General features: G+C 48.1%; 1 protein-coding gene across 2 annotated transcripts in view; it reads right to left on the reverse strand.

The window, feature by feature from the left end:
- aldh16a1 (aldehyde dehydrogenase 16 family member A1) overlaps positions 1-13,615 on the reverse strand; it is a 42,009-nt gene that overhangs the window by 13,442 nt on the left and 14,952 nt on the right. For both annotated transcript variants that reach the window (XM_033013605.1, XM_033013606.1), the window contains exons 8-14: positions 9,955-10,152; positions 8,598-8,696; positions 6,438-6,574; positions 5,328-5,433; positions 4,218-4,381; positions 2,377-2,544; positions 914-1,118 (exon numbers count right to left, since the gene is read on the reverse strand). In XM_033013605.1, coding sequence (XP_032869496.1) covers positions 914-1,118; positions 2,377-2,544; positions 4,218-4,381; positions 5,328-5,433; positions 6,438-6,574; positions 8,598-8,696; positions 9,955-10,152 — 1,077 coding nt within the window. The remainder of the gene's footprint in view (positions 1-913; positions 1,119-2,376; positions 2,545-4,217; positions 4,382-5,327; positions 5,434-6,437; positions 6,575-8,597; positions 8,697-9,954; positions 10,153-13,615) is intronic.

Below are 13,615 nucleotides of genomic sequence, written 5' to 3' on the forward strand. Positions count from 1 at the left end.
CGTTCCTGCCTTCTCCCCATATCTCCTGACTCCGCTATTTTTAAGAGCCCTATCTAGCTCTCTAGAAAGCATCCAGAGAACTTGCCTCCACCACCCTCTGAGGCAGAGAATTCCACAGACTCACCAAACCGGAGTCGTTTTCTCTGGAACGCTGGAGGTGAAGGGGAGACCTGATATAGAGTATGTCAAATACTCTCAGGTAAACAGTCGCAGCCATTTCCCCGGGATGGAAATGTCAATGACTAGGGGGACACAGCTTTAAGGTGAGAAGGACGTTCTTTAAAGGTGAAGGTAGACAATAATGCTGGAGAAACTCAGCGGGTGAGGCAGCATCTATGGAGCAAAGGATCCTAGAAGGATCTCGACCCGAATCGTCACCTATTCCTTCGCTCCATAGATGCTATCTCACCCGTGTGGTGGGTGCCTGGAACTCACCGACAGGGATGGTGGTGGAGGCAGACACCATCGGGGTATCTAAGAGGACTTTAGATAGACACATGGATATGCAGGGAATGGAGGAATATTCAACATGTGCAGGCAGAGGAAATTAATGTATTTGCCATAATGTTCGGCACAGACATTGTGTGTGGGCCTGTACTGTTCTATGCTCTACATACAACAAAGGCAGAGGATTCATTCCTTTGTTCTTGTTTAAGAAGGAACTGCAGATGCTGGAACAATCGAAGGTAGACAAAAATGCTGGAGAAACTCAGCGGGTGAGTGAGCGAAGGAATATGTGACATTTCGGGTCGAGATCCTTCTAGGATCCTTTGCTCCTTTGCTCCTTCGACCCGAAACGTTACCCATTGCTTCTCTCCAGAGATGTTGCCTGACCCGCTGAGTTACTCCAGCATTGTGCGTCCAACATCAGTTTATCCATCGCACACTACTGCGTTGCCGTCGGGCTACCCACCTGGACAGTGCCCCCATACTTGTCACTGTAGGCGGCCCAGTAGAACAGCCGCTCGATGCAGGCTTCCACTTCGGCCCCGGCCTCCTCCACGGTCATGCCCGTCAGTCTACTCAGACTGTGCGACATCTCGTCCCGCCGTTGCTCCAGGTTCTCCGCCACGTAGTAGATGATCTGAGCCCGGTTGTGGGCCGCTCGCTTGCCCCAGCTGTGTAACACAAGCCAGACGCCTTTCGTTAAGCTGCCCTGTTTACCTGCATCGTCAAAGACCCATCACCAGAGAGTTGTGAATTTGTGGAATTCCCTGCCACAGAGGGCAGTGGAGACCAAGTCACTGGATGGATTTTAGAGAGAGTTAGATAGAGCTCTAGGGGCTAGTGGAATCAAGGGATATGGGGAGAAGGCAGGCACGGGTTATTGATTGGGGACGATCAGCCATGATCACAATGAATGGTGGTTCTGGCTCGAAGGGCCAAATGGCCTCCTCCTGCACCTATTTTCTATGTTTCTATGTTACACCCTGGCCATGCTCTCATCTTACTGCCACCATCAGGAGGATGATCCGGTACCAAATTCCATTGGGAAAGCGAGAATAGAGAAATAGATTTGTAAATAGCTACCTCAGCGCACCAACCACCAATTTAAACAGATCCTACATTCATCCTATTATTTTTATTCTCCCCAGAATGTCATCAGCTCCAGATTGTTAAGTGCTTCCTTGCATTTCCAAGAGGGATGGCTCTACTTCTGCTCCTCTGGGGAAGCTCAGCCTGCCCTCTAAATGCCGCCAATTAAAATCTTGAGTGAATTTTCAGAAAGTTGCAAAACAGGCCACAGTTTCTTAATTCCAGTTCCACGGATCCCTGGAACCTGCTTTATCTGCCTCTTGCCGCACAGCCACTCGCACGCACTGGAGACGGACCCCACAGAGAGGGCGGACACAGAATGCTGGAGTAACCCAGCGGCTCAGGCAGCATCCGCTTCAGCATCAGACTGAAGGAGGGTCTCGACCCGAAACGTCACCCGTTCCTTCTCTCCAGAGACGCTGCTGACCCGCTGAGTTACTCCAGCATTTTGTGTCTATCTTCGGAGTAAACCAGCGTCTGCACTTCCTTCCAACTCAACATAGAGGGTGTTCCCACCTCACCCCCCCCCCCCCCCCCCCCCCCCCCCCCCCCCCCCCCCCCCCCGCGCCCGCCCTCCAGGGCCGGTTTTACGCATAAGCTTCACAAGTTTAAGCTTAGGGCCTCGGGATCTAGGGGGGCCTCAGCAGGGCCAGATCTACCTATAGGCTTCATAGGCTGATTGGGAGGGGCCTCACAAGGGCCTCTCTTCATCTAAATCCGGCCCTGTACCCCCTCCCATTGTAAATATACAAAGGTGACCATACTCTCTGCTCTGCCGTGCTCAGGGAGATGATGGAGATTCACAGCAAAGGCTGGAGCAGAAGAGTCGCCACCACTCACCCTGGAGCTGCGGCATGGGCTGCCTCCACCGCATTCCGGACGTCCTTCCTGTTGCAGTCGCCGACGTAGGCCACGTACTGGCCGTCGTGGTCGAAAATGGGCCGCGAGTACATGCTGTAGGGCCTCTTCTGGGCGCCCCCGTAGTAAACCTTGTAGGTCCGGTCAACACTGTGGACAAAATCAGCAGCGGGTCAAACGTATAGCGTGGGTCGGCAAAAAACATAGAGACATGGAAAATAGGTGCAGGGATAGGCCATTCGGCCCTTAGAGCCAGCACCGCCATTCAATATGATCATGGCTGATCATCAGTACTCTGTTTAAGAAGGAACTGCAGATGCTGGAACATCGAAGGTAGACAAAAGTGCTGGAGAAACTCAGCGGGTGCAGCAGCATCTATGGAGCAAAGGAAATAGGCAACGTTTCAGGACGATGTAGTGGATGTTGTCTATATGGACTTTAGTAAGGCCTTTGACAAGGTTCCTCATGGAAGGTTGGTTAAGAAGGTTAAACTGTTGGGTATAAATGCAGGAATAGCAAGATGGATTCAGCAGTGGCTGAATGGGAGAAGCCAGAGGGTAATGGTGGATGGCTGTTTGTCGGGTTGGAGGCAGGTGACTAGTGGGGTGCCTCAGGGATCTGTGTTGGGTCCTTTGTTGTTTGTCATGTACATCAATGATCTGGATGAAGGGGCGGTAAATTGGATTAGTAAGTATGCAGATGATACCAAGATAGGGGGTGTTGTGGATAATGAAGAGGATTTCCAAAGTCTACAGAGTGATTTAGGCCATTTGGAAAAATGGGCTGAAAGATGGTAGATGGAGTTTAATGCTGATAAATGTGAGGTGTTACACCTTGGCAGGACAAATCAAAATAGGACGTACATGATAAATGGTAGGGAATTGAAGAATACAGTTGAACAGAGGGATCTGGGAATAACCGTGCATAGTTCCTTGAAGGTGGAATCTCATATAGATAGGGTGGTAAAGAAAGCTTTTGGTATGCTAGCCTTTATAAATCAGAGCATTGAGTATAGAAGCTGGGATGTAATGTTAAAATTGTACAAGGCATTGGTGAGACCAAATCTGGAGTATGGTGTACAATTTTGGTCGCCCAATTATAGGAAGGATGTCAACAAAATAGAGAGAGTACAGAGGAGATTTACTAGAATGTTGCCTGGGTTTCAACAACTAAGTTACAGAGATAGGTTGAATAAGTTAGGTCTTTATTCTCTGGAGCGCAGAAGGTTAAGGGGGGACTTGATAGAGGTCTTTAAAATGATGAGAGGGATAGACAGAGTTGATGTGATCAAGCTTTTCCCTTTGAGAATAGGGAAGATTCAAACAAGAGGACATGACTTCAGCATTAAGGGACAGAAGTTTAGGGGTAACATGAGGGGGAACTTCTTTACTCAGAGAGTGGTAGCGGTGTGGAATGAGCTTCCAGTGGAAGTGGTGGCGGCAGGTTCGTTGGTATCATTTAAAAATAAATTGGATAGGCATATGGATGAGAAGGGAATGGAGGGTTATGGTATGAGTGCAGGAAGGTGGGACTAAGGGGAAAAAGTTGTTCGGCACGGACTTGTAGGGCCGAGATGGCCTGTTTCCATGCTGTAATTGTTATATGGTTATATGGTTATATGGAAACGTTGCCTATTTCCTTTGCTCCATAGATGCTGCTGCACCCGCTGAGTTTCACCAGCACTTTTGTCTACCATCAGTTCCTGGCTTTTCCCCATATCCCTTGATTCCGTTAGCCCTCAAAGCTGTGTCTAACTCTCTCTTGAATACATCCAGTGAATTGGCATCCACTGCCTTCCGTGGGGCAGCGGGAGGTTTCCACACCTTGGGCGAGCGTCGGGCTCCGACGGGTCCGACGGCTGTGCAACTTGTCCTGGGATGGGTGGAAGATCCACTCCGTGCAGAGCCGCAAACGTCTTGTATTTGACCTCCACCGGCTTCGGTCTGGGCCGCTCCTCCCAGGAGGGTCTCACGTACTCGTACAAGCCCTAGGGCGGGAAACATAGATCACAAAATGCTGGAGTAACTCAGCGGCTCAGGCAGCAACTCTGGAGCAAAGTTCATTAGTGCGGGTGTCAGGGGGTTACGGGGAGAAGGCAGGAGAATGAGGTCGAGAGGGAAAGATAGATCAGCCATGATTTGAATGGCGGTGTAGACTTGATGGGCCGAATGGCCTAATTCTGCTCCTCTCACTTATGAACGAAAGAAAAGGAATAGGTGACCTTTCGGGTCGAGAGCCTTCTTCCGACCGAGAGTCAGGGGAGAGGGAAGCGAGAGATAGGAAAACATAAACAGAACAAATGAATGAAAGGTATGCAAATCAAATCAACAACAATGAACAAGGAAATCTGGAGCCCACAATGGCCTATTGTTGGCTGTGGAGATGGTGATAACGAGTGATACAAACAGTGAAACTAGTACGTTGACCAGGATGCCGGGGTGGATGGAGTAAGAGGGGATGCAAGGATTACTTGAAGTTCGAGAAATCAAGTTTGATACCGCTGGGGTGTAAGATGCCCAAGCGAAATATGAGGTGCTGTTCCTCCAATTTGTGTTTGGCCTCACTCTGACAGTAGAGGAGGCCCAGGACAGAATGGTCAGTGTGAGAATGGGAGGGGGAGTTAAAGTGTTTGGCAACAGAATTGGGTGGGAGGGGGGTAAGGCAGCTGTGAATGTCCACACTAAGCAATAGTGCTTGTAGGTATAAATTGTCCCCAGTGTGTGTAGGATAGTGTTAGTGTGCAGGGATTGCTGGTCGGAGCAGACTTGGTGGGCCGAACGGCCTGTTTCCGCTCTAAACTAAACTAAAGCTCCTGGAGTTGCAAACTGGTCAAAATGTCCGTATCAGATGCGCTCATTAAAGTGTGTCCGCGTATAAAGAACATTTATTGTATTTTTAGTACAAATACATGGAACAATGTCAAGTTCACTGACCTCTTTACCGCCGTCTCGTCCGAAGCCACTCTCTTTGTAGCCACCAAATCCAGCCGCAGCGTCAAAGATGTTGTGTCCATTCACCCAGACTGACCCAGCCTTCAAACTGGAGAGAGAGAGAGAGAGAGCCGCGGGTGACAAGTCAGGAACACCAGCAACAAACACAGCCTGCATCGACCGCACAGAGAAGATGGGGAGAGCATGAAAGGACAGTGTAGGAAGGAACTGCAGATGCTGGTTGACATCGAAGATAGACGCAAAAGTCTGGAGTAACTCAGTGGGACGGGCAGCATCTCCGGATAGACGTAATGGGTGACATTTCGGGTCGAGACCCTTCTTCAGACATCTCAGAAGGGTCTGATCCTGAATCGTCACCCATTCCTTCTCTTCAGAGACGCTGCCTGTCCCGCTGAGTTACTCCAGCATTTTGTGTCTAAGAAAGAACAGCGGTGAAAGGAGAGGAATGCGAGATGGGAAAACAAAATGCATGGAGAATATAAGATGGAAGAGAAGGAAATCAAAGCAGAGGGGTTTGGGGTGAGGGAGGGGCAAGCAGCTAAGGATTCTACTGAGGAAACTCTATCATCAGCAATGTCAATGAGGGAGTGCAACGTAGGTTTACAAGGTTAATTCCCGGGATGGCGGGACTGCCATATACTGAGAGAATGGAGCGCCTGGACTTGTACACTCTGGAATTTAGGATGAGAGGGGATCTTATTGAAACATGTAAGATTATTAAGAGTATGGACACGCTAGAGGCAGGAAACGTGTTCCCGATGTTGGGGGAGTCCAGAACCAGGGGCCACAGTTTAAGAATAAGGGGTAAGCCATTTAGAACGGATATGAGGAAACACTTTTTCTCACAGAGAGCGGTGAGTCTGTGGAATTCTCTGCCTCGGAGGCGGTGGAGGCCGGTTCTCTGGATACTTTCAAGAGAGAGCTAGATAGGGCTCTTAAAGATAGCGGAGTCAGGGGATATGGGGAGAAGGCAGGAACGGGGTACTGATTGGGGATGATCAGCCATGATCACATTGAATGGCGGTGCTGGCTCGAAGGGCCAAATGGCCTATTCGTGCACCTATTGCTTATTGTCAATGCATGCTGTGTCACCTCATGGCCACCTCCAGTGCCAGCGGCAGGTTCTCAGTCCATACGCTGCCAGCAAGTCCATATGGAGAGTTGTTTGCCAGGGCAATGGCCTCCTTCGCAGTACGGAAAGTCATGGCTACCAAAACCGGCCCAAATATCTAAAGAATTAAAGAACAACCATTCACTAAATTCAGTGACAGCGGCGATCGTTCGCTAGAAAGTGAGAAGTGGCCTGCAGAGACCATCCCGGGTATGGCCTAACCAAGGTGTAGGAAGGAACTGCAGATGCTGGTTTTAACCGAAGATAGACACAAAATGCTGGAGTAACTCAGCGGGACCGGCAGCATCTCTGGAGAAAAAGGATGGGTGGCGTTTCTGGTTGGGACCCTTCTTCAGACGCAGTCTGATCCGAATCATCACCCATCACCCATCCTTTTTTCTCAGGTAGACAAAAATGCTGGAGAAACTCAGCGGGTGAGGCAGCATCTATGGAGAGAAGGAATAGGCTGCCTCACCCGCTGAGTTTCTCCAGCATTTTTGTCCACCTGAGATTTTTCCAGCATCTGCAGTTCTTTCTTAACCATCCTTTTTCTCCATTGACACGAAACGTCACATAGAAACATAGACAATAGGTGCAGGAGTAGGCCATTCGGCCCTTCGAGCCTGCACAGCCATTCAACATGATCATGGCTGATCATCCAACTCAGTATCCTGTACCTGCCTTCTCTCCATGCCCCCTAATCCCTTTAGCCACAAGGGTCACATCTAACTCCCTCTTAAATATAGCCAATGAACTGGCCTCAACTACCTTCTGTGGCAGAGAATTCCACAGATTCACCACTCTCTGTGTGAAAAATGTTTTTCTCATCTCGGTCCTAAAAGATTTCCCCCTTATCCTTAAACTGTGACCCCTAGTTCTGGACTTACCCAACATCGGGACTAATCTTCCTGCATCTAGCCTGTCCAACCCCTTAAGAATTTTGTAAGTTTCTATAAGATCCCCCCTTAATCTTCTAAATTCCAGCGAGTATAAGCCGAGTATCCAGTCTTTCTTCATATTCACGCATTCCTTCTCTCCAGAGATGCTGCCTGTCCCGCTGAGTTTCCTTCAGCTTTTTGTGTCTATGTGCAGCCTAACCAAGGTCTATCTACATGAAAACATCTTTCTCTACAATTCAAGTCCTCTTACAATAAAGGCCAACGTATCAGCTGCCTTCCTGATTACCACACCTACTTTGCTGCCATGTCTACAGGCTAGCTTTGCAGATAAAATTATGCCTCCCTTCCACTCTGAGCAGCTGCTGAATGTGGTAGGTAACACTACCCTAGACTTGGCATTACCAGCTGGTGCAAAATCCCATGTTTATTTCAAAAGTACGATTGAATCAACATCATAAACAAAGTTCATATGTGATAGGAGCAGAATTAGGCCATTCGGCCCATCAAGTCTACTCCACCATTTAATCATGGCTGATCTATCTCTCCCTCCTAACCCCATTCTCCTGCCTTTTCCACATAACCCATGACACCCGCACTAATCAAGAATCTATCTATCTCTGCTGTAAACATATCCATTGACTTGGCCTCCACAGCCGTCTGTGGCAAAGAATTCCACAGATTCACCACCCTCTGGCTAAATAAATTCCTCCTCATCTCCTTCCTAATGGAATGTCGTTCAATTTTGAGGTTATGACCTCTAGTCCTAGACTCCCCCATTCATGGGAATGTCCTTTCCACATCCACTCTATCCAGACCTTTCACTATTTTGTAAGTTTCAATGACTCATCCTTCTAAACTCCAACGATTACAGGCCCAGTGCCATCAAACACTCATCATATGTTAACCCACTCATTATGTGTTAACCCACTCATTCCTGGGATCATTCTTGTAAACCTCCTCTGGACCCTCTCCAGGGCCACACCTCCTTCCTCAGATTATGGGGCCCAAAATTGCTCACAATATTCCAAATGCGGCCTGACCAGCGCCTTATAGAGCCTCAGCATTACATCCCTGTTTTTTTTGTATTCTAGCTGGGGCTCTGTAGAAAGAGGAGCGAGATGCAGGGCTAAATGGAGAACCTTGCAGCTAATAAATCACAGTAAAAAGGCGTTAAAGTGAAGGGCTGCAATAAATCATTTGTGGCTCAAGTAAATGTAACTCTCTGAGGAAAACGCCACTAACCTCTTCACGAACCACGCGGGATGCGGTGTTCACGTTGGTGATGAGGGTGGGTGGGTAGAAGAGGCCTTTTTGTGGCAGCCCTTCAGTCAACTGAAACACCTGCAATGAGAAGAATGAGCAAATTCACTGTCGATGCTCTGTAGAAATCCAAATACATACGCCATGTTATAGGAAAGATATTGCCACACTTGAAAGGGTTATAATAGTATATGGTATATGGACACACTCTGTTTTGTAGTCAATGCCTACTATGTTCTGTTGTACTGAAGCATAGCAAGAATTTCATTGTCCTATCATGGACTCATGACAATAAACTCACTTGAACTTGAACTTAAGGTTTCAGAGAAGATTTACGAGGATGTTGCCAAGACTAGGCGGTCTGCGTTTATAGGGAGAGATCGAGTAGGCTGGGTCTCTATTCCTTGGCGCCTAGGAGGATGAGGGGTGATCTTATATAGAGGTGTATAAAATCATGAGAGGAATAGATCGGGTAGATGCACAGAATCTCTTGCCCAGAGTAGGGGAATCGAAGACCAGAGGACATAGGTTTAAGGTGAAGGGGGAAAAGATTTAATAGGAATGTGAGGGGTAACTTTTTCACACAAAGGGTGGTGGGTGTATGGAACGAGCTGCCAGAGGAGGTAGTTGAGGCTGGGTACACAAAAATGCTGGAGAAACTCAGCAGTTGCAGCAGCATCTATGGAGCGAAGGAGATAAGCAATGTTTCGGGCCGAAACCCTTCTTAGTTGAGGCTGGGACTATCCCAAAGCAAAGAAAATGGGTATTTATAAAGTGACTTAGAAAATCCTAGTATGTCTGAAGAGTGCTTTACTGTCAGCGAGGTATCGTAATAGAACAAGCCTCTTGGGCAAAATGTCTGTGTCGAACATGTTGCCAAGTTACATTAATCACCTCTGCCTACACGATCTACATATCTCTCCACGCCCATGTGCTCATCTAAAAGAGACAAAGTGCTAAAGTAACTCAGCACCACTATCTTATCTGCCTCCCTCGCCACCCACTTCCCAAACACTCACATCCCCATTCCTGAGCTTAAAGTGATATGCTCTAGACTTTGGCATTTCCACAATCTCTCTATGTTTATTATACAGCATAACAGTATGACTGATTTGCCAATTTAAACTACAAAATAAGGCTTCTTTTCCAGTGATTGGTTTCTAAGGGATTAATAAATATTGACAGTGAAACAACTTTGAAGGACAAGAAAACACAAGGAATTTCATCAGTCCCAAACTGAAAGGTGGTTTGTCCATTTCCCTGTGCAGGTATTGCCAGAGTTCCTCCTGCACTGTGTCTTTAGCTCAAGTGAAGCTCTGTACGCTTATTCAGCTCTCACCTCGGCTCCGTCGCTCTTTGCCTCCTCGACAAACTCTGTGATTGTCTTCATCTGGGACTCGTCCACCAGTGCGCCCATGTCAACGCCCTTATCCAGGCTGTCACCCACCCGCAGGCATTGCATGCGCTGCTTCAGGCGAGTCGTGAGTTGCTCAGCGATCGATTCCTGCATCAGGAGCCTGGAGCCCGCGCTGCACACCTGCAACAGAGGCAGCACCGTCAGCAAAGGTCTGGCAAGCCTTTGGTCCTTCATCACCCATGACAAATCGTGAGCTACTCCTGGGATCATAAGGTCGTAGGTGATAGAAACATAGAAAATAGGTGCAGGAGGAGGCCATTTGGCCCTTCGAGCCAGCACTGCCCTTCATTGTAATCATGGCTGATCGTCCCCTAACAATAACCCGTGCCTGCCTTCTCCCCATATCCCTTGACTCCACTAGCCCCTAGAGCTCTATCTAACTCTCTCTTAAATCCATCCAGTGATTTGGCCTCCACTGTCCTCTGTGGCAGGGAATTCCATAAATTCACAACTCTGTGTGGAAAAGTTTTTTCTCACCTCAGTCTTAAATGATAGGAGCAGAATTAGGCCATTCGACCCATCAAGTCTACTCTGCCATTCAATCATGGCTGATCGATCTCTCCCCTCCTAACCTCATTCTCCTGCCTTCTCCCCATAACCCCCGACACCCAATGGTCTTATTTCCTTCAGAATTTGGTGACAGCGTACACATTCGGGTTGAGCAAAACAAACCTCCTTTGAATTGACTCCAACCCTGAACCCAGCCCCCTTCTGAAGCCTAGGGGGAGGCTGGACTCACTTGTGAGGTGCTGGACCCAATGTTTGGGTCTATTTAGAATACTAGCCATCCTTGTGAAGCTGTCGGCTCCTGTCAATGGGCTAGAACGACAGCAGGCAATTATAACTCCATTTCCCTTCACTGAAGGACCAATATTACTGAGAATCTAATTCGATCACCTGGGGCAAAGCCACACAGATGTTATTTGCCTCCTTGTTTGAGCCGATTTAGCTATTCTCAGCAGGAGCGCTTTACATGCGGGCTATGGATGTCAATTAATTATCGTTAACACATGGAATCAACTCAAATGTATGTCAGGGATGCTGCCAAATCTTTTGAGCATTTGCAGCCTCTCTTGCTTGCCAACATATGCTGCAGTTTGGTTTTCCATGGCTTTTTTTAACTGCTAATTGCAGATGGTAATAAGGAAACAACCTGGTGTGTTTGAGAAATATTCCACAATATCTTGCATTGATGATTTGTGGCCTCTCCTCCCCTCCACTACCGGGCACTCGAGTCCCCTCTGCCTCTGGTGGCAATAATAATAATAATAATGGATGGGATTTATATAGCGCCTTTCTAATACTCAAGGCGCTTTACATCGCATTATTCATTCACTCCTCAGTCACACTCGGTGGTGGTAAGCTACTTCTGTAGCCACAGCTGCCCTGGGGCAGACTGACGGAAGCGTGGCTGCCAATCTGCGCCTACGGCCCCTCCGACCACCACCAGTCACTCACACACATTCACACACAGGCAAAGGTGGGTGAAGTGTCTTGCCCAAGGACACAATGACAGTATGCACTCCAAGCGGGATTCGAACCGGCCACCTTCCGGTCACCAGCCGAACACTTAGCCCATTGTGCCATCTGTCGTCCCAAGGATAGAACCCCTAGACTGCCAAAGTGGTGTCACCAAAGAGTGGGTAAGTAAAAGAAATAAGAAAGGAATAGCGATATAAAAACACAAAAACAAAAGGTGATGATATACCTGCCTCGTATCCCTCCCCACCCATCACCCAACCCGTAATTAGATCTAATTCCAAAATTGTGTTGCACCATACTATCCTTGTAATAAATCAATGAATGGAGACCATGTCTTCGAAAATAGCTCTGGTTTTTCTGCTAAGACAAGTCTCATATTTTCAAGATGTAGCGTGTTAGACGTGTTTGTAATCCACAATTTGAGAGTAGGGGCAGATGTATGTTTCCAAAGTTTGAGTATTAGTTTTTTCGCCGTTATCAGACCATAATTGAAGAAACGTCTTTGAAATATTGATAGCTCAGAGCAGGCTTCTGACGTTCCTGGAATAATCAATTCTGTGTCGAGGTCGAATTTTGTTTTTAATGTTTTTGAGAGAATTTCAAAAATTTCTCTCCAAAAGTTATGTAAATTTATGCAAGAGGCGAAGGAATGTGTTATAGTTGCAGGCAAAGGTGGGTGAAGTGTCTTGCCCAAGGACACAACGACAGTATGCACTCCAAGCGGGATTCGAACAGCTCAAGCACAGCTCAAGCACCAACCTCACCATTGCATGGGGTTGCACCAGAGAAGATTCATGCCAATGTTGCCAGGACTAGAGGGTGTGAGCTATAGGGAGAGGTTGAGCAGGCTGGGTCTCTATTCCTTGGAGCGCAGGAGGATGAGGGGTGATCTCAATATTGAGCTGCTAGACCTAGTTGGCAGCATTTAACGGTGCCGCCTGGCCTGGGGAGCCAAGGCTTTTAGCGGTCTGCTGACGCGGTAAAGACATTGGTTTCGCTTTGAGGGCTTGTAAGCTGCTCGTGGAGGAGGCCACTTTGTCTCCAGTGGAAGTCTTTGAGACCAGTGGAAGTCAGCGGAACCATCTAGGCTACACCAGTACATCAATGACCCCATGGACGTCCCTGGCCAGGACCTGCCCCGAAAGCAGTGGACAACCCTCAACCGCTTGAGGACAGGCGTCGGACGCTATGGAGTAACGATGAAGAGGTGGGGCCTCGTGGACAGCGAACGCCTCCTGCGAGTGTGGGGACCCAACACTGACAGTGGAGCACATGGTCACCAGTTGCCCCAAACACCGGTCACCGAATGGTGAACGAGGTCTGATTGACCTGGACCATGACATGTTAGCCTGGCTCGCCTCAACGCAGCTGCAGGTCTAAAAGACACACGACAGAAGAGGAAGGGGTGAGCTTATCGAGTGAGAGAGCGGGCAGTTGGTACTAGTGTAGCTGGGGCATGTTGGCCGGTGTGGGCAAGTTGGGCGGAAGTGCCTGTTTCCACGGTGTATCACTCTATGAATCTATGACTAAGTCAAGACTGATCTGACCCGATGTCCGGGACTCTAGGCAATGCTATCGGGCTCTGCCTCTTGCCACTATTCAACCTACTAGGTAGGAGGCTGCTTTGTGACAGAAAGAACATGGTGGGTCGAAGGGCCTGTTTTTTACAGTTTTTACAGTATTTTTATTAGACAGCCATCCTGATAATAATTCTAGTAAACATTATCAGCATAATCTTTGTCATTATCTCATGGAATGTTTATGGTTGCCAACTGAAGTAATAACTCGAGAGGCGTAGCGGTGACTACAGAGGCTTTCTGGCCCCGACCACGGATGAACAAAGGAGAATTGACTAAACTTTGTTGCCTTCCACCACAGTGAAGAATGCTGTGGTGGATGGTTGCGTTAAATTCTATTGTGTATTGTGTGTTCTTTTTTTAAGTGTATCGCTGCTGGCAAATTCATTTCACTGCACCTTCGTTGGTGCATGTGACGAATAAATTTACTTGGAGTTTGACTTTGAAAGCAGCGAATGTACAGACTGGGCTCCTCTCGGCCGGTCATCTTGGGCTCATAATGCCCTTTGCAACCAGAGTCTATT

The sequence above is a fragment of the Amblyraja radiata genome, chromosome 38, assembly GCF_010909765.2.
Source record: "Amblyraja radiata isolate CabotCenter1 chromosome 38, sAmbRad1.1.pri, whole genome shotgun sequence".
Lineage (NCBI taxonomy): Eukaryota > Metazoa > Chordata > Chondrichthyes > Rajiformes > Rajidae > Amblyraja > Amblyraja radiata.